Raw genomic sequence first — 20,853 nt, forward strand, 5'->3', positions numbered from 1 at the left:
TTTAATGTACTAAAGTTTAAAGTGAGATACTTTACGTAGACAAGAAACGGGTTAAAATGGAAAATCCACGGATATCCGAAAAATTCATTGATATAAAATTTCTGCGGTGTCAGTATACAGTCGCTTGTATAAATACATATGGGTGAATTAACTTTTTCTTGACTGTTATTGCTATGGTTACGGACCCCTGAGTCACGCTGGTTTTAAGCAAAATTATGCTACTGAAATTATGCAAGCATGCATGTAGTCCATGTTTGCAGGTGGCAAATTAAGGAAAGGGCTTGGTAAAACCAGAAAAATGCATGTTGTCCTGGGCGTGACTCTAGGAGATCGTAACCATGGCAATAACAGACAAGAAAAAGTCTATTCACCCATATCACGTTCTAACAGAGTTATAACAAATATTGAATAGATATACCGATGTTATGGGTGATAATACCTACCACCCATCCTCTAGATTGGCAAAAGATCGTAATTTAGGTATAGAATAATAATAGGTGAGGAAGAACTTCCAGCCATAGTGATAAAAACAATGCGGAAAACCTCATTTGAGCATTTCTTTTTTTTTGCCACTTTTATGAAGTATGATATTTTTGAAAAAAAATATGCTATTTCTACTCAGAATTACTAGCTCTTCCAATCCTAGTAGTTAAAAATATTGTCCCATACGATTTTTTCTTATTTTGTCACCATTTTCCGTACATGTTGTATGGGGTAACAAAAGAGGAAAGTAACAAAAATGTATGGAAATTCTGGGACTCTTTTTGTCTCCCAGTAAGATTGAAAGTACTCGTGATTCTGAGTACCATTGACCTAAAATTCCCTAAAACAAACGAAATTCTTTTATTGGCAAAAAAAAAGAAATGCTCATTTAGCTTAATAATTGAAAGTACAATACAGATGCAGGGTGAAAAAAATCCTTCGTATTTTTACGGAAACGATACCTATCTACAACGCAATCCATACTAATATTATAATTGGGAAAGTGTGTGTCTGTTTGTTTGTCCGTCTTTCACGGCAAAACGGAGCGACGAATTGTCGTGATTTTTTAAGTGGAGATAGTTGAAGGGATGGAAAGTGACGTAGGCTACTTTTTGTCTCTTTCTAACGCGAGCGAAGCCGCGGGCAAAAGCTAGTGCTTCATATTTATGAAACTGATAATTTTAGAACAAAACGGGACTTAATCGCGTAAACACTTACATACTGTTTTGTTCTAAAATTATGAGTGCAAATCGTGTTAGTCTAAATCAATATATTTATGAAACTGCTTAGAAATCGCGCCATCATAATTGGGCGTCAAATACCTAAAAAACTAGGTTGACTCTTTATTTTAATCGAGCATAGATTTCTCACATTAGCCGCTTACAATGCTCAACGGGCATAGAGCACGCAACGCTCTACTTTCTTTTTCTTTCCGCGACTCTGCACCGATTTGACTAGATTGCAGCATGTGAAAGGTCATTAAGTACATGATGCAAAGGAATTTCTGATTAGAGAATTGGTTATGGTTGACCTAGGAATAGAACACCACAGCTGACATTTTGTTTTACTACTGTTTCACTTCTAAATCGAATTTTATTACCAGTTACTGTTAAACCCCGAAAGAATCCCGAATATGGAGTATTTGTATATTATAATATAGGTACAACAATATATGCATGTGTAAAAAGTATTTGAAATAGTTAAGAGTCTAAAGCTTAATTTTTTATCACTTCCTTTAACCACTGTTACATGACCTGCAATATTGTAATGACTTCAATATGAAAATGGAAGAACTCTAGCCCCTAAGGCACAGGTACTAACCTAGTTTAGGGGTCAAAGTTTGACCACTACAAGCCGACATCTTTGTACAAATCCCTAGTATAGTTATTATGTAACTCTGTTATTATGTAACTTGCTCTTTTATGTACAATAAAGATATTATTATTATTATTATTATAATTATATATCGTTGTCTGAGTACCCACCACACAAGCTTTCTTGAGCTTACCGTGGGACTCAGTCAATCTGTGTAAGAATATCCCATAATATTTATTTATTTATTTACTGTCTGATAAAGTTAAGCTTAACAGTTTCACGCAGCAAATTAAAAAAAATGCTCAATGCTATTATAACGTAGGTCCCATAGAAAATATGTATTTCGCGCCGTGAAATGAAATGAAATGAAATATTTATTTTCCAAGTAGGCATATCACAATGCGCATATCAATGTCAACTAAAGCTACGCCGGCTCTAACCCTACGCCTCAGCCTCGAGAAGATTAAGTCCCAGTGACAAATTTATTGGCCAACTATATTTTTACAAATATCTTAATCAAGTAAGATAAATAATTTACAACAATTAGGTACTTTAAACTGTTTAATATTGTCAACACTTCCTTACTGGCAATTTTTATTTCACATTAAAAATATAATTTGAAAAAAAAAAAAACTCCGAGAATTTGCAACTGGCAACATTAAAATTAAAACAATATTAAAAGGCGGATCTCGTACAAGATATAACTACCATAAACTACTTAATTGACAATAAGAATATCTTTTTATTTCTCACGATCTTACTTCCGTAGAGGAAAGGAAAGTATGAACAATGTTTGTTACGTCTCGAATAAGGTCGCATAATCTTCATTGTTTTTAAACGGGGTTTTGCAATGTTCAATAATCATACACATTAACCTGGTATCGGCATTTAAAGCTGCTTCATCGTTTTATCTTTTATCTTCGTTTTATTGAATCTTTTACGTAAAAATACCACTGGATTAACTGTACCAACAATGAGGAGACACTTGGGAGGCACACTCAAAGGGTATGAGTTATGACAGACGGCGCCACCTTATTAGTCCATTGCACAGGTAAAGAATTTCATACGTGAGAGTGAGAAGATGATATATTTTTTCTCTCTCTCTCTCTTACATATGAATGACAGTCACATGTCGTAGCACTTGCACAGGCGCCGCCTGGTGGGATAAAATGTCAGTGTGCCTTCTCATTGTCAATACAAGCAAAATACAAGCCTCCTTGAGCTTAATATCGAGGTCGAGGAGCTCAGTCATTCTATGTAAGAATGTTCTACAATATGATATCATTTTCACCACACCAACGGGTAAAGATCAATTTTGCTATTCGAAAACGGATAGCAAAATTGCATTTTAACCACAAGAGTGCAAAGTAATTTCATACAAATTTTAACTTGATGCCTTGAACTGGCTGGTAGAATTTACCTACAAATAATTATTTTGAATCATAAATATTGAATAGATTGCTGGATTTAATTTAGTTTGATGTTTTATAAGTAGTCACTATTTTCTCGTGTTGGTGTGGTGAAAAATTTTGTGTTCCTACCTTCGTGCCTTGAAACCCTCGCAACGCTCAAGATTCCATTTTTTGGAATATTGGAATGTTGAATCTTTCGCTTGCTCGGGCTTCAATATGGGCACGTGCGGTTAAACAACAACTTTTGCCCCTTGTAAAACAAATAACTATTATTTATTATTTAATGCATAGCGAGGCGACATCTATCAAACAGAAGAGAAATATGTCATAATGATAATTGTTAGACGATCGCACTAAATCATAGCAAATATGCGGCACCTTACAATAGTAATTGGGTCAAACAACGCGGAATGAAGTTGTTTCTGCGAACGATTGGTTTTTACTTCTTGCGTGAGAGTCGAATGTAATCGTTTTTGTAGGCGATTGCTTGTAACACGCTTTGTTATCGTGGCGATGACATGTCTATACCTTAACTAAGTAAGACTGAATATTGATCATATAAAAACGTCTTATGTACTTCATTCTTCATTGTTTCCACTAACACGCAGCTGAGAACCGAACATTTTTGGTACCACGGTTTGGTACCGTGCGTTCTAAGTCTCCAAACATTTCTTTTCTGTGTCTTAAGCTTCACAGTATTAAAAAAATTTCGTCGTCGTCTGCTGTGCGTGGTCTAGGCACAAAAGTCTCCAGGAATAAAACACTTCCCAAATATCTTTCTTGAATATATCGTGAGATAACAAGTTAACTGGCAATTCTGTTTTATTCCAGCTATCCGTGGCCGAAGTAGAACTGCGTGCGGCTGCTGAAGAGAGAGACAAACTGCTCAACGACGCTAACTACAGCAGTCTTCAGAACGATGAGGCCGTCACTCAGGCAAGGCGGGAGAGAGACGAAGCGATAGAGAGGAAGAAGACAGCTGAGGTAAGCATTTATTGGGTAACACTTGCCATAAATTATGAAGGTCAATGCCCTTGACCCTTACCCGTGCAATTTTGATGTTTTAGAATGCGTTACTCGATAGGTAAATGTTAAGGAAAATAACATCCATTGCATGTGGAGAAGCTGACCAGCGCCCCCAAACAGTTACTTACCGAAAATAACTTACATTTTCCATAACGTTTTCAATATTAAGTATCGTGAAAAACTAACGGTAGAAGATCAGCAACAATTTTGAAACTTTCGGAGTAGGTAGGTTCTCTTCTCCATCTATTTTTCACAGAGTTATTTACTTATATTTGTCGTGTCTGTCAACTAAGTCGGATCTGTAAGCCACTTACTCGTACCTACCTATTTGTAGTACACTAAGCTTGTTAAGAATACTAGTAAGACGATTTCAAATACTCAATCAAGCAAAATGTTTTGCTTATGTTGGGCTAATTACCTCAATTAAATAACTTTAAGTAGTCAATTATTTGAGTTAGTTTAGATGCTGAACTCCTGTTTTGAGCATTCTATGCCGGGTCAAATGTTCTTAGATATACCTACAACTACATGCAAACAGCAGATGAGTGATCTCTATCAAATTCAATCGCATATTTTCAAACTAATGCTTTAATTTCTGAACAATTTCGTTTGTTTATCTTCAATTTCCTCTAGAGTTTTAACATTATTTTTTCTAGTTTTGAATGTTTTCGTTTTATCAACAAAGCTGATAATGTTCTTTAGAATAGCATAAGTGTCATGTTTCGCTAGTGGCATGACGAAATTCACAAAATAAATCTTGAACCAAAATGGAATCTTAACAATCTTACGTCTGGTATTACAGGTGGCGCTCGCGAAGACCCGCGTAGAGCTGATGCAGGCCAACAGCCAGCTTTACGAGGCGGTGAGGCAGAAGGTGGATCTGGGGCAGCAGTTGGAACAGTGGCAGGTCTGTACAACTACATTAAATACCAAAAGTTTTGAATGTGATGTATTTCCTGCAGCTTGATGGCCAAAAGTGGTGTTGGTTGACACTTTAAAGACGTGTTTTTTTTTAAATAATCACTAAGGCAACCAAGTCCAATCATTCATCATTCGACTGCATAATAGCATAGCAAAGCACTGTAACTTACAGGCGCTAAAGCTTTACTTTCACAATTATTGGTTAAGCAAGTACCATTTATTTAAAAACTTGATTCTACAAAGCCCTAAATAATTCCAGATGGACATGCAAGAGTTGATCGACGAGCAGATGAAACACAAGCTGACCTCGGAGAAACGCCGCAAGCTGCCCGACCCACCAGCGCCGACGCGCGCTTCGCGCCTCCTCGGATTTTTTCAGCGATGATCTGTTGCGCGCTCTCGGGGCCTCCCGCCATACACAAAACTACCATATCAATCACGTTACTCATCATCAGAAACTACGACCCCTTCACTTTTAATTTCATCGCCATTTACGGCATTTTCAACGACAAACTGACAGTGACACCTGTCATCGTCGCCGCCATTTTGAAAGATGGCGCGCTCCAATTCTTAGGGTGCGTTCTGATTCTATTCTCGAAACCGTGTGATGTGTACACCGTGGCAGTGATAGTTAGTGTCTTAATTAGGTTTTTAATTGTAACTGTACACATTATTTTTAAATTACCGAGTGTAGAGTATATTTGCACGTTAATGCAATGATTTTATTTATAAACGACATGCTGTATTATTTCTTAGCGAATCGGATGTGAGTTTTGGAATGGTAGGCGGTTTTGGTACAACAGATTTAAACGAATACGGACAATCGAGAGAACTGTCATCTATACGTCCGTATATAAATAATTTACTAGTAGTAATATTAACGTTTAATATTTTCAATTCCTTAATGACTTACATTTTCGCAGTACCATCATCTTAACTTCACATAATCTGCTTGTTTATAAGCGTTTGATTTGCCTTTCCAAAATTGTCTACCAATGACAATTTTAAGTAAGAAAATCATATCGTTTTTTTATCAAATGCATTTAAGTACCTATCGCTTTTTACTTTATTTCATAGTTAACAGTTTTAAAAATAGTTCTTTAAGGTAACTGTCCCATATTACGGGAACTTAAGACGTTTCCTACTTTGAGTGAGAATTGTACAAAAAATGCGACGTTTCTAGTCGTGTTAATTATTTTATTTTAAGGATAAGTCTTCTACGATGGATTTAAGATATTATTTTGCATCGTAACTTCAAATTTATAGAAATTACCGTTGTTTTACTTAACCCTTAGTTTGCCCATTATTCCGGGATACAATTTTGGTATGGCTTCAATTCCGGGAGTCATTGTACGTAATTACGGGATACCTTTAAAGTCCACGTTGTTGAAGCATAATGTAAAAAAAACTAATTAAATATATTGTTTACGTAAATATATAAATGCTCATATCGTTTTGATAGATGCTTATACAGAGTGTATTTTTTATAATTGGCAATGTTTTGATGGGTTGGGGTGAGATGGGAAATTAATATGATATTTTACGGTATAACTATTGTATGATATAATGACAGGGTGTTATAAGTTTTACTGTCTGTCTAAGGCATCGCTTTCGAATGGATGAACCGATTTAGATTAGTTTTTTTAGTTTGAAAGCTGAATTAGTCGAGAGTATTCTTAGCCATGTTTGATGTGAAAAACGCTTAATAATGTCGGGGTTTATTTTGCAAAATTTAATTTCAATTCAGAAGCTATTGCCGGATATAAAAATTGCACGGCACTCGTGAAAATTTCAGTTTTTTGGTACTGGTGATCACTGAGCTACACCGTATAGATATATGGTGGTGATACGTTATTCAAGTATGTATATATAAATAAATAGTACTCAATTAATACATATTATAGGCCGTTCTTACACAGATTGACTGTCTGACTAATTTGTACTATTTTATATTTGTATGTCTATCCTATTATGTATTATCCTCATGTAAATTTTAGCTTTCTAGTACTAATAATGATTGAGCTAAATCGTAGACGGACAGACTGACTGACGGACAAACCAATATGCGGTATAAAGATTTTTAGCTAACTAAGGAAGTTGAAAAACATAATAGTCGGATCTCTATACCTTATTTTGTGTTTTTATATTTTAATATACTTTATATAGGCATACCGGAATAAGATACACTCATATAAAGTCGTGTACTTAATTACGGCAGTCAAAACGAAGGCTATGTTAAAAGACAAACAAGATTGTTTTCTTAGTACATTGGAAGATTATATAACAATTATACTCAAAACATCGAAATAAGTAACCTTTGTGCTTTAATTTTGTGAAATAAAACAAATTTAATGTCGATGCCACACTCCAATATTTCGCACGTATTACTCAACGAGTATACATTTCGTACTCAATTATGAGACTAAAATCTAAAAAATATATGTACCGTAATTATGTCACTATAATCTGTAATCTTTACTCAATATATTTACATCAAATATAAAAATATACTTCACCGCAAATAGTAATAAAACATAAAAACATTGCGGACTGTGTTTCCGTTATTCCGGGATACTCCCGCAATTATGTACACCGCGTCAAAATGGTGTACATTATTCCGGGAGCGGGTATTTTAATTAAAATATGCTTTAAATTAATTTGAAAAGATGATATAAATGTCTTTTAATAACTATAAGACAATTATGATACAAATTTAATATAAATAAACTTACCCGCATCACAGTAAACCCTTAAGAAGTTCCGCTGCCGCGTTAAGCTCACCGTCAAACACGCCCATAGAAACCACTGCGTGGTTGCGACTGACGCGTTTGGAGATACCTCACGGCTTCAAAAGATATGATAGATATTCGAAAATCGACTTTTTCGGTTCTATTTGATCTATAGTTAATAAAATACTGCCTTAAATTAAGATTTTACTGATAGTTTCCTTATTTTGCGACAAAAACCAAAGTATCCCGGAATAATGTACCACATTTTACTATCCCGGAATAGTGTACAGTTACCTTATTACCTTAATTCGCCATTCGTTCGTCCATTCCATAACTAACATTCCCATTAATTTTAATGTGTATATAAATGAATTTAAAATAGGTTTAACAAATTGTATTTATGATTATTTTTCAGACGATCTCTTTGAGGACATTACTTTTTATCTACTTAAAATTGAAACTAAATGTATCGATAGTAACGGCCTCTAGTAGAATATGGATGAACTAAATAGGTACATATTTGGTTTATTAGATCCCAATTTAATACTAATGACATGTATTTCATTATTATAAAATAACTGGGTACTTGTCAAGATGATCGTCTCAAAAATATCAGTAGTATTTTATCTTTTTGAGATTGTACGTACAATTCCTACGTATAGTTTTAACGATTCACTTAAAGTGAAAACAGGTGCACCCATAGCGTAGTAAAATAATAAAATAACATAATTATGTGAAACGAAAGGGGCGGCGTTTTTCTACGTAAAATACGATCATTGTGCTAACTTGTTTTAGCTTGTGGTTTTCGTCCACGACGAAATTTTAATATTGAGACAAAAATGTGGATAATTTTACTATACTTGTGGCCTGAAAATTTAGGGCCGGTTGCATTAAACCGTGTGTCACCGTTAAAGCGTTCGTTAAAAAAAAATCTATGGTAAATTCCATCGACGTCTGCTGTCTGTTGATTTGCTGTTGATGTGTCTGTCAAATTTGGTTGATGCAACTGGCCCTAAATCTGTATAAGAAAATAAAAATAACATTTCGCAAGTAGCAAATTAAATAATAAAGTTATTAATTGCTGTCCTGTCAAGCGAAAAGTAATTCACGGACGAAAACTAGCACAATTAAACTGAATTAATTCTTTATATTTTATTATAAATGCACGACATTCGACCTTATTTTGTTTCGGATTTTTTTCTTAAATACCATAAAAAATCATTTTTTTCTTAAATACCATAAAATTAATGTTATTTTTTAATGAATTACATGTATATTTTTATACATTACCTACATTAAGTATATAAATAAGTGTGTTATGTATTATTCTAAATAGTGACAATGTTTTTGCCGCCCCGATCAACTATTTTGAAATAGCCATATTATTATTTACAGAAACAATACAGAATACGAATTACATGATCTGCTGCAATTTAGAATTAAATAAATTAATCAGTAGTTTAAAATAATATGTATTAATTTTAAAATTAGATAAATTCACTAGTAGGTACTAATTTAATGTACACATAATTATGTATACTCCATTACAAATACGAAGGCCCTTGAAACTTAATAAAAGGGCTTAAAATGTATGCATTTTCTTATCTAATTTGATGACAGCACTTCAAATTGGCACGAGTCTGAAAAAGGGGTCTGGCGCCCCGTAGCCGAATGTCATTTCTCCTAGGAACGCCGCAGAAAGATAGTCTGGCTCTGTCGCGCCAATACGCAAGTGCGATAGAGATAGCTACGAAAGAGATATTATCGTGAGCGTTTGTGCATTCGGCTACGCACACTGGTCGGGTATTTTTTTTTTACTAAATCTTATTTTTAATGCCTAATTACCGACTCAAGTGCTACCGGGCTTTCGTATTTGAAATAGACTATATGTGAAATTGTTTTGCAATACAGACGAGAATGTACCTAATTACTTATATATTTGAACTGTGCCTTAAATAAGTACCTGGCCTTTTGAAAGTGCCTTTTTTGCTTCGTTAGTAAACTTCCCCGTACGAAAATATTGTTTTTTCTATGAAGAATACTTTGATCGCAATATTATTTTATTACTAGACAAATTAAAGCAAATATCAGGTTTTAACATGTTAAAACGAGGTTTAGTGATATTTTTTTAATAAATACCTACCAGCAGCCAGCAGCGGCTGGTCCATACAAGCCGATTCCCACCGGCTTGCCTAAAATTGATTACTAATAAAGTACCTAATGTAGGTAGGTTTAATTTTGCTCAGTGTTGCCTAGCAGAAATTTTCACCAGCCGCCACTGATACCTGTCACTTAATTTGTGATTATCATGTCTTTTTTTTTTACAGCGGCTTATAGCAACTACTAGGAAAATAAGGTAGCAAAATGTTCCTATCGGCTCTGTAGTATGTCTAAAATAATTACTTACTCAGCTGTTTGGCACTAATAAAAAATCTTCGATACTAGCGCCACCTGTTGAAACTTCAGCAGTTTAAAAAAGTCTCAGTAGGTTTTAAGCGATTATTTTGATCTCCAATCTTGCCATTATTGGTAAGAGGATTTTACAAATAATTGTTTTGAGACATATTCATTTAGGTACTTAACTTAAATGAAATTTTTGTATTAGAATACGACCATAAAACTCAAGTTATTTTCCTATAAGTAATTAAAATTTAAAAAAATGTAATTTGAAGGAAATTAAAAGCCAATTCTTGAGATTTCATGTGTACTGAGGGTTTTTCTTTTGAAAATAATGTGTAACTTAATGAGATTTAAAAAAGAATGGCACAGTCAATTTTGTGGAAGTATTTAGATTAAGTACATTTTATTATTTTTAATTAAAAAGACATTTCGCAATATAATTTTTATTAATTTATTGTTAAGACTGAATCGAAATGTAAAATATGAAATGCGCTTTTCCTAACATTTTACTTTAAATGGAGTCTGTTGTTCAATGTAAGTGATAGAGAAGTATAAGGTTACATAAACAACTGTATGTATTATAAGATGCTTCATATAGTACCCACAGATATAGGAAGGAATGAGATCGTACATGCCAGGCGATTTGTATTGACACGCGCCTGTATGTCGCAAGTTTTTGAACCAACACACTCGTAGATGTACGCTGCTATTGTTCTATTGCGTTGCGGAGTACACTCCCATCATTTCCATGTGTGTGTACATGCGAACCATGCGAACGGCCAGCGAGTCCTGTCATCACGCACGCACACAACGACAACTGTATGCTCAACTGCGAGACGTCAGCACCGGGCTTGTCCGCTCTCTAGTATTATATGCTCTGAGTTAGTATCAACATTCACATAAGACTTTGATATGTAAATATTACGTCAGGGTAGCACCATCACTAGAATGTGTCTAAAATCATACCTAGCAAAGTTTCCAGCGATTTTGACGTGCCGTTACGTGACGTTATCTAAAACGTCAATCTACTATAAAATTATAACGTTTACCCCCCTTTTTCAAGCGGGCTTATCAAAATCATTGCTATATCTTGGGTTGACTCTACATACTAGCCGTAAGGGTACCACCGACTGAAGTCATAGAGCTACTTAATTATTGCAACAGACTTTTTTACAAGTTATTTTAATGAAGTTTCAAAAGCTGCATTTAGTATTAAATAAGACATCATCCTCTGATAGTACTTTATGTTTCGCAGGTTTACATGTCAATTTAAAAATGTACTCGAACTTAATAACATAGTTAAAGGAACAATAGACTCCCATAAGATTTAATAATTATGTACATGTCTGCAGCACTACTATGAATGTTAACAATAGTTTTTATATTTAATTTCTTAAGCACAAACTTAATTTCTATGGCGAGTATAACTTCATAGTCATTCCATTCTATCCAATCATTGTGAATATATCGTTATGGGTCATATTTGCGTTGAACTTAAGGTAAATTTGTGGGTCAAAGATGCCTCCTTGAGGTACACCTTTAAAAATTACACGGTACTGGTATAATAATCCTATTCGAACGAGATTTTTGCGAACTGAGAATATGAGTGTATGTTTCTCTGTCTATAATTAACTTGCCAGAAAGAGATCCACAATTTACCGAGCGATAACTGCCAATACAATGTATCGAAAGCTTTCACATGATCCAAACGATATTTTTAAAATAGTATTAGTATTCACAGATCATCTGAATCAGTGCAAATGTACTTAATGACATTTCATCGTAACTTAAGATTTAAATCATGTACTTACATAATCTACCTTCATTTGTTTGTGGAATTTAAATAAAGCATGAAATTTTACGTATCGTGGTGTTTTAGTGTTCTTACTTTAAATCCTACCATTTTTATCAGTAAAGGTCTCTCTTCCGTAAGCAGCTCATCTGACCTTTATTTAATTAACATTCAACTTTATCTAGTTTAGGTGATATTTAGAAATAGCAATAAGAAAATCCGAAATATCGAAGAATGGGAGAACAAAGTGATTTAAGGATCGTAAACGTTTTCGAACGGTAGACGATTAGGTTTAGGTATGAAGTGCAGGAGATATTTGTTAGGCTCCTAGTAAGTATTTGTTCCTGTTCCCATAGGCTACTGTGAAAGTTTCATCTTTCTGTTTCTGAACACGAATTTATTGCAGAGCGATCTTTTTACTGACGCAAACTCATTAATGTCATTAACTCTTGCGAGGAGCAAATCACATCATTCAAAAGTGACAAACTAAAAATTCTTCTGTCAGTTGTATTTACGTTCTTTCAGACGAATATTTTCGGTGTCCATATTATTTTGAGATTATATTTTTATCAAGATGCCACAGCAAGTGGAACAGAAGACTATTGACCCCGAAGCGGAGCTTAGCAATGTGCAGCGCATGGTTAGTATTTTAATAATTTTTCAACGCTCTTTGACTTACCTCAACATCCTCAACGAGCTACCTTTACGGCTTAGCCACGACATTGGTCTAAGCGCGACAGCGGGGAGCGGCGGCCATACATTGGAGCGAGACACAGCGATGGGACTTTTCATTCGCATGTATTGGCTGCCGCTCACCGCTGTCGCGCTTAGACCAATGTCGTGGCTGGGCCGCATGCTGCATACCGCTCGCTTCTATGGCGAGAATCCGACCAGTGAGTAGACGAAGACGATCGTACCTACATTTTGTTACTAACCTACATTTCATTGTGGCTCGAGCAAGGTCGGAAGCTAGCTTGTCGGAAGTTACCCTAAGATAAGATACTAATCGTGGTGCCTCTGAAAAACAAATATATTTTGTGATACAACGATAAACTTTCATATCTCGAGGATCTTCTACGTTGCATCCATTTAACACTCTTGTCCTGCTGGAATAAACTTTCGGAATATGAGATCCTGTATGAACCTACGGAAGGCGACCTTCAGCACCTTGCAGACTGATCTGGATTCTAAATAATTGATTGCTATATTATTAAATCAAATCAAATCAATATTGCAGTAATATTACACATTAGATATAAATGTAGCAGGTAATACAGTCCCTGTAAGGGAATAGCAACTTACATAGTATAATTATGTACTTATTATAATTACAATTATTTATCTTTAGTTCAAGAAGCTCGCGCCGATGTGCAGCGTGGAGAAGCGCGCCGGCGGCGAGCCTCAACTCGCTCCCCAGGAGAAGCAGCTCGGCATCCTGACCCATGAGCTTAAGGAAACACTGCTATGTATCAACGTAAGTACTTCGACTTGGTTTTCCTTTTGGCCTGACCTATCTGCATAAAGTTAGAGCAGTAACTCAGACCTGTAGACGAAGAACGTATAAATAAAGTGTGCGAAGAATGATGGATGATTACTTTACCTATGACTATGATGAAAGTGTGCTGAAATAAGTACTTCAGGTGTGAACAGATATAAAGTAAATCACAACTTTTACGAAAAACTTTTTAACAAAAAATAAAACCGCCTTCAAAAATAAGCGCGTTACAAAACACGGAGAAACTAAAAAGTAAAAAATAATAAACCTTTGAATTCAGATTTCTTATCGTATTGCAATAATCTAAACATCCAAATTATAAACAAATCAATTATTTCTGTAGTCGGTACCAGACCTGTTCGTCGCCTTGCTTTTTGCCTGTTTGCCCCACCCAACCATACACAGGCTGGTACCGACTCCAAAAATAATTGATTTGTTTATAATTTGGATGTTTAGATTATTGCAATACGATAAGAAATCTGAATTCAAAGGTTTATTATTTTTTACTTTTTAGTTTCTCCGTGTTTTGTAACGCGCTTATTTTTGAAGGCGGTTTTATTTTTTGTTAAAAAGTTTATTTATTTGTTGATTTTTAGTGGTTCCTATTGATATTATATGTATCAGTCCGAATATATGCACACTAGTGAAAGAATTATCCTTTAACTCCTAACCATTGAGGAGTTGACCTTCCATCATCAGCTCAGCCACATAAAATTATTACCATCAGGCGTAAATACTGGTGTACCTTTGAAAACTACACTAAGAACATTACATGTGCCTATAACATTTGAAGAGTTCCCTCGATTTCTCCAGGATCCCATCATCAGACCCCGACTTGGTGCCAATGGGACCATCTCGGGGTTATACCCGTACGATCAAAAAAAAAATTTTGAAAATCGGTCCACAATTCTCGGAGATATCGAGTAACATACATACAAAAAAATAAAAAAAAAAACATTCAGTCGAATTGAGAACCTCCTCCTTTTTTGAAGTCGGTTAAAAATATAACAAAGGTTTTGTGGTTAAGGTTGGAGTGTTTTCTTTCTAAAGTGGTTCAAGAACTAGGTAAGGTAGACTACTTACGCAATCCCTGAGAGTTTGTATAACGAAAGCAATTAGTAAGGATTACATAGACAATCACACTATTTTCTACGCCTACACAATTTTGAAAACAATATATAAGTACTCATTTTTCCTTTTTTTACAGCTAGCAAAAAAAGGTCTGCACGGCCTCCGCGACCGTCAAACGAAGAAGACCACCCGCCACTCCATCATGGAGTACGAGCATTTAGACCTGGAAGTGCGAGACGAACGCAACCAGCAGACTGAGCTGGACTGCCTCAACTACCTGGCTACCAAGCAGATGCAGGACCTGCTGAAGAAAGTGCCTACGGAAGCTGATGTGGGTCTTCTTCTTCTTTAGATCCTGTTACCCTCTTCAGGGATGTAGGGTTTATATATTTCCATTTACTCCGGTCTTGGGCAGCTTGGGTAACTTTTTCCCACCTGATCCCTAACACCCTAAGCTGATAATCGGTCCTGAAATTGGAGTTCTTAAAATGTGGGAAGAAGCGGAAAGTAAAAAAAAACAGACTACCCCACCTTCTTAGGACAGTTTTCTATGATCTCATGATTTTCAAGGAAATTTTCATTTAAGAAATGGAGACCTTTGATCCCTGTGCAACGACTTTCGTAAATAGTAACTCCAACGTCTCCAACACAGAACATATAAAACTTTCTTATTTCCGTGAAATCCAACAATAATAAGAAAAACTTATATTTGTCTGAATAAATTTTTCGTGTGTTGATGATAAATAAAGAGTTCACTTTTTTCACATGGGTTTTCATAAAGATGTTCCTTATTATATCTGTAGGAGTTGGCAATGATCGAAGACGCAGCCGCTCGTCTCCGGCGAATGGAAAACCGGCTGGATTTAGCCACCAAACGATTCTGCGTCGTCAACTCTGACAACAAGCATGTGCGTGAAGAAATCCACCGGCTGATGGTTGAGAGGTAACGTACGTTCCTATTTCCTGATTAGTGCTGGCCAGTTTTCTCTAGTGTGTGGTTTTTTAGATCAGTGTAAGGTTGACTATTAGGCACTCCGGGGGCACCAAACCACCTTATCAACTCCTGCCAAATTTAGGATCCAAGTCATAACCGTGCTGAAAAGAAGACATGAAATATCTGTTAAGTTGAAATACCATAATAAAGTAAGGGTCCACAAAATATTACCGACCAAAAAAAAAATGCAAAACGACCTACGTATCCTGCACGCACACGAGTGTGATGTGCCATCAGCCTCAAATACATTCCTACTTAAGACACCGGCTCAAATACACTCTTAAGATACCCAAGGCGCTAGGACCAACCGACTGGCAGAATTGAACTTTTCGTTTCGTTCGGAAATTCATGACCCACCATCTCACCTATCCCATTTCCATTTCCAGGAACAGCTTCAACATCCAATGGAACCGTACCATCGGCAAGCTGGTGAAGGGCAAGGAGTACCTGATGGACATTTTCGAGATCGCCGCCCTGGCCTTCGGGGACCGCGACGAGTGCATTAGGAAGCTGGAGGCGCTCAAGTGGAAGGGACTCTTCCAGCTGAATAGGGATATTGCGGTTTGATACTTGGTTTATAAAAAAAAAAGACATACGGGAAAAATTAGATAAACCCTAGATTATTGCCTTGGGTTGGTTAAGTTGAAAGATTTTCAAATCACCTACTAGATGGCAGATGTCAATTCTATTTCCAAAGTCATGGAACAATATGGCCTTTTGGCAAGTGAGTGGGTCAGTTTACCAATTTTTGGATTGTTCTGTTAAACTGTTAAGTATCGGTCAAGACCCGACCGGATAAAAAGACAAAATCTGGTGGCATTTTACTAGAAGTTGTAAGTTATCTTGCTAGATTTTTTGTGTCTCTCGAAAAATAGGCATTCCCAGAATTACCGCTCAGGCAGGTATTATTATTATTAAGCGACGCCAGTCTTCTAAATCGACTAGGCATAAGTTTGTTTTAAAATTTTTTTAAATTTACACGTGCTTACCTCTTTGCTACTTAAATTAGGTACTCACTTACCTTTCTGTTACAGGAAATGCAATCCTACGAAGGCGAAATCAACCACCTGGCCAAACTGGAGGAGTTCCTCCGCGTGAAGGGCTCCCGAAGGATTTGCGAAGCCGACGAGATAGAAGAAATTAAGAGGCAGGAGGAGATACAGCGATGTGAGAGCGAGATAGCCAGATATGATGCCCTGCTGAATGAGATCTTTGTACGTTTCCATACAATTAGAGATTGAACTATTTTACATCCCCCTCCCCCTTTCTTAATCTCATACAAAACTGATCTTATACTAAATCAGGTGTAGGCTATTCGGCGAACAATCATGATGACGCCTTTTTCATTTCTCTTGGATAGCGAAATTTCTCATCATCCTCCTTGCGTTATCCTGGCATTTGCCACGGCTCATGGGAACCTGGGATCCGCTTTGACAACTAATCCCAAGATTTGGCGTAAGCACTAGGCACTTAGTTTTAAGAAAGCGACTGCCATCTGACCTTCTATCCCGAAGGGTAACTAGGCGTTATTAGAATTATTCCGGTTTCCTCACGACGTTTTCCTTCACCGAAAAGCGACTGGCAAATATCAAATGACATTTCGCACATAGGTTCCGAAAAACTCATTGGTATGAGCCGGGGTTCGAACCCGCGACCTCCGGATCGAAAGTCGCAAGCTCTTACCGCTAGGCCACCAGCGCTTTAACGGATAGCGAAATTTGTAACATACTTAATTTCGAAATAACAAATCTTGCAGAACTACGCGGGCACCAGCCGAGTAAGCAGCGTCATCAACAACTTCGTGGCGAAGGAGATGCAGAATTTCCAGTGCTTCGTGTTACTGTGCGAAGTTCTGCAGGAGTCCATTTTCCTGCGACGGGGGCTGACAAGAGCCAGGCAACTTATATGTAAGAATCTTATGTTTGCCACATAAACAATTATGTAGCGTCGGGCATTAAGAACCAAATATTCTAGTTTTTCAAATATCAACTTCAAACGCAGTTCCCAAATTGAATATAGCCCTGATAAATAACCACTAACTTTCACATTTTTCCTTAGTGGATCAGCGCGACATCAACGAAGCCCGAGAGGAGATGCAAACCAAACGTCTCGTCAGCATGAGACTAGAATTAGACCAGCAGAGGGTCAAAGTCCAGGAGAAGAGAGACCTGGAGACAGCTGCTGAAAACACCATCACCAAGGTGCTGAAAGGCATCGACGACTTAGTCAAGTATGTTCTGGAATTTTTAATTCTACTATACTGGAAAGTAGATGCAAACTAAACGTCTCATCAGCTCATGACTAACACTGGATCAACAGAGGATTAAGGTTTAAGAGAAACAGGACCTGGACGGATGAATGTCGGATGATGAATTTCTGGATGATCAAGCGAGCTGCAACAAATAGCTATGCAGGTACACACACAGACACATATGCATGTATACAAATATAAAGTCAGGAAGAGATGATGTAATGAGGAGGGATGGATGTCATATAGGCAATAGACTGTTGGAGATAAATGTTGATGGATGGAGAGGGAGGGGTAGACCCAAACAACGATGGATGGATTTTGTGAAAGAGGATATGAGAAAGAAAGATGTGAGTGTTAGATGACGAAAGATTAGAAGAGGAAGAGGAAGATATGTTGCGGAGAATAGAAGAGGAAGATATGTTGTACCGACCCCACATAACGTGGAATAACGGTAGGAGAAAGAAGAAGAAGAAGAGACAAAGCCAGGAAAAGAGATAGTGTAGAGTTTGTTAACCTGATCAGATTCAGATCAGAAGTGCAAAATTGCAAATTATAGAAGAGACAGATCGAAGGGCTTGCCATGAACACTAAGTCTGCAAATTGCGGGCATTTCCCCTTTTTATTTCAAATTTTCTACTTAGGAGTAATTTGTGTAGATGACAGAGAGACACCTGTAATTAGAGAAATAAATACAACAATTTGAGTGCCGATTTGGTAGTAGAAACTAAATGGTATTTAAACTGTAAAATGTAGTTGTAGACTAAATTAAGACGACAATACTCGTAAATTTTACAGACTGGCGAAGTGTGACACCACGCCGCTCCTGTCCCTGCTGGGTAACCACCGGGAGACCACCAAATGGAACGTCACCAAGTTTCTGCGGATCCTCGAGGCTGAGGTCAAGAGTCTCATCGAAGTCTGCTACGGTGCTGTGAAGGTACTTGAACTACTCTCGAGTTTGTCTGCATAGAAGACTTATACTTTTTAACACTTTATCAACTATCAACGACACTTTATTAAATTAAAGAAGAAATTACCATATCGAAGATTTTGATAAACTTTTAAAATTCTTCTGGGGATCGCACCTTTTTCTTTCCCTTGTATCCTTTTCTTTGTTCCTGTAAGTTTTTTCTGATTTTCCCCGAGGTTTTTACACACAATATTTAATGTGAAGTCAGCGCAAATATGTGTCTGATCACCACAAAGATTCCATTTTTAAAAAAATTCACGTTTTTGTATTTCTTTCAGCCGCCAGCCCCAACCCCCAAGGGCGGCCGTAAAGGACCGGAGCAGCCCACTGTCAAGCTAGTGGCAGATCCCTACGTTGTGGCTCTGCGTCCTAATAGGATTGAGAAACTGGTGCCCTACCAGCCTTGCGCTTAGTAAGTACAGCCAACCAATTGGAACCCTAGGCCACTGTAGAACTATGTCGTATAGTGACGTTAAAAATCAGATTGTAAGAAATCTCTTACTGCTTGTCATTTTGACATGGTTGTAGAGGGGCCTAGGGTTCCAATTGGTTGACTGTACATTAAACACTATGCTAAAAAAGGAAAAGAATTGGACCTTACATCAGTATCTACAATTTTTATTTACTATCTATAATTCAGGCAGGCAATCGAAGACAACTGTTACCTGTAGCCTGATTTCTTCTTCTAGGTTGATCTCATCTCATCTTGTTATGTTTACTTATCTAATTTGTTCTTAAAACTCTTGATGTTGGGTGCTGAAACTACTTCCTCTGGTAGCTTGTTCAAAGGAGTGACTACTCTGTTAGCAAAGAAGTGTCTATGTGGGTTGTTGTTTGATATGCAGGGTTTTTGGCTCAAGGATGCCACGGTGATCTTAGGAAACGGATCCATATCCTCATCAAGTTCATCATCTTTCATCATCTCTGTACCTTTCTAACCAATTTTTGTTTCGTAGTTGCGTGGAGGACTACATCATGAACCTGATCTTCGAGACTCTGGCTGTGCCCGCTGACCGTGATTATGTGGAGACCATCTTCCACCTTGAAGCAATCAACACCAAGTTTGGGATCTACACGCTTACTAACCCAGCGTAAGTATATTGAACTATACTTTGTACTTTTAGTTATTTAAAAGAACGTAAACATCTAAAGGAACTATTTGGAAATTTTCGGGTAGTTATAACATTCTTCGGTTAACCAACCAAATTCAAAAGACAAGCATATCTGTTAGTCAGCGACCTATCTTTAACCTTCTTATTTGGTCGCGTAAGGTTTTCATTTAACCTCAATTGGCATATTGTCTCTGTTTAACCCAATGGTTGACTGGTAGAGAATGCCTTTTGGCATTAAGTCCACCATTTGTACATGTTTCTTTGGTTGTGTAATAAAGTTTAAATAAGATAAAATATAAGCCTTTTGAGGGTAGATTCTGTTTACAAATTTATCCTCTAGATACAGATTATAATAGGAAACAAGTGATGATGATAAAATTTACATCTTGGCTTACCAGGATACCCTTCTCTTAAATTCCAGTTTCTCGACTTATTGCATTGCGCTTCACCACAAATTGGCAGAAATTTCAACTTGCAAGATAGCCGTAAACAGTAGAAAGCAGCATTTTTATTGGCCCGGCTAAATTATTATTTTTAGGGATGTGCCCTTCCAAGTTTCTTGTTGGTCCCATACTTTGATGGACACTAAACGCCTATAGTCTCGTAATCGTGTCTGGAGTAGTGTCCTTGCAAGGTGTTAAATACAACAAGCTGAAATCTTCTCGGGTCAGAAGTCTAAGAGTTAGAAGCAGTGCATGAAACGATAAGAGCTACTAATAATAATTTTCTCTTTACAGAAAACGTCACCCGTACCGGCAGAGTAAGGGAGAATAGTTGATTTTCTCTACGCGGCAAAATAATCTCTTAATATTAGATTACGCAAAGTGTCCGTATATAGATTCAGAGTTTTGATATAGAATTAAAATGTGAGTATTAAATTTAA

At 36.7% G+C, this 20,853-nt stretch overlaps 2 protein-coding genes across 2 annotated transcripts in view; both read left to right on the forward strand.

Moving 5' to 3' along the window:
• Nucleotides 1-6,253, forward strand: part of LOC125236718 (bicaudal D-related protein homolog) — a 191,787-nt gene extending 185,534 nt beyond the window's left edge. The window contains exons 11-13 of the mRNA XM_048143638.1: nt 4,041-4,193; nt 5,038-5,142; nt 5,416-6,253. Coding sequence (XP_047999595.1) covers nt 4,041-4,193; nt 5,038-5,142; nt 5,416-5,541 — 384 coding nt within the window. The 3' untranslated portion in view covers nt 5,542-6,253. The remainder of the gene's footprint in view (nt 1-4,040; nt 4,194-5,037; nt 5,143-5,415) is intronic.
• Nucleotides 6,254-13,413: 7,160 nt separating this feature from the next.
• Nucleotides 13,414-20,839, forward strand: LOC125236347. The gene is made up of 11 exons (XM_048143123.1): nt 13,414-13,551; nt 14,780-14,974; nt 15,447-15,586; nt 16,024-16,198; nt 16,672-16,851; nt 17,394-17,544; nt 17,696-17,867; nt 18,684-18,825; nt 19,137-19,270; nt 19,815-19,949; nt 20,708-20,839. The coding sequence occupies exons 1-11, from the start codon at nt 13,444-13,446 to the stop codon at nt 20,742-20,744; spliced, it is 1,569 nt and encodes a 522-aa protein (XP_047999080.1). The 5' UTR covers nt 13,414-13,443; the 3' UTR covers nt 20,745-20,839.
• Nucleotides 20,840-20,853: the final 14 nt, after the last annotated feature.

This window comes from Leguminivora glycinivorella, chromosome 19 (genome assembly GCF_023078275.1).
Source record: "Leguminivora glycinivorella isolate SPB_JAAS2020 chromosome 19, LegGlyc_1.1, whole genome shotgun sequence".
Lineage (NCBI taxonomy): Eukaryota > Metazoa > Arthropoda > Insecta > Lepidoptera > Tortricidae > Leguminivora > Leguminivora glycinivorella.

Excerpts from the sequence above, each read along its gene's own strand:
- LOC125236347 (XM_048143123.1), top strand. The coding sequence starts at position 13,444 with ATGTGCAGCGTGGAGAAGCGCGCCGGCGGCGAGCCTCAACTCGCTCCC. Across the intron at positions 15,587-16,023 it reads CACCGGCTGATGGTTGAGAG|GAACAGCTTCAACATCCAAT; the intron begins GTAACGTACGTT and ends TTCCATTTCCAG. Across the intron at positions 16,199-16,671 it reads AGCTGAATAGGGATATTGCG|GAAATGCAATCCTACGAAGG; the intron begins GTTTGATACTTG and ends TTTCTGTTACAG.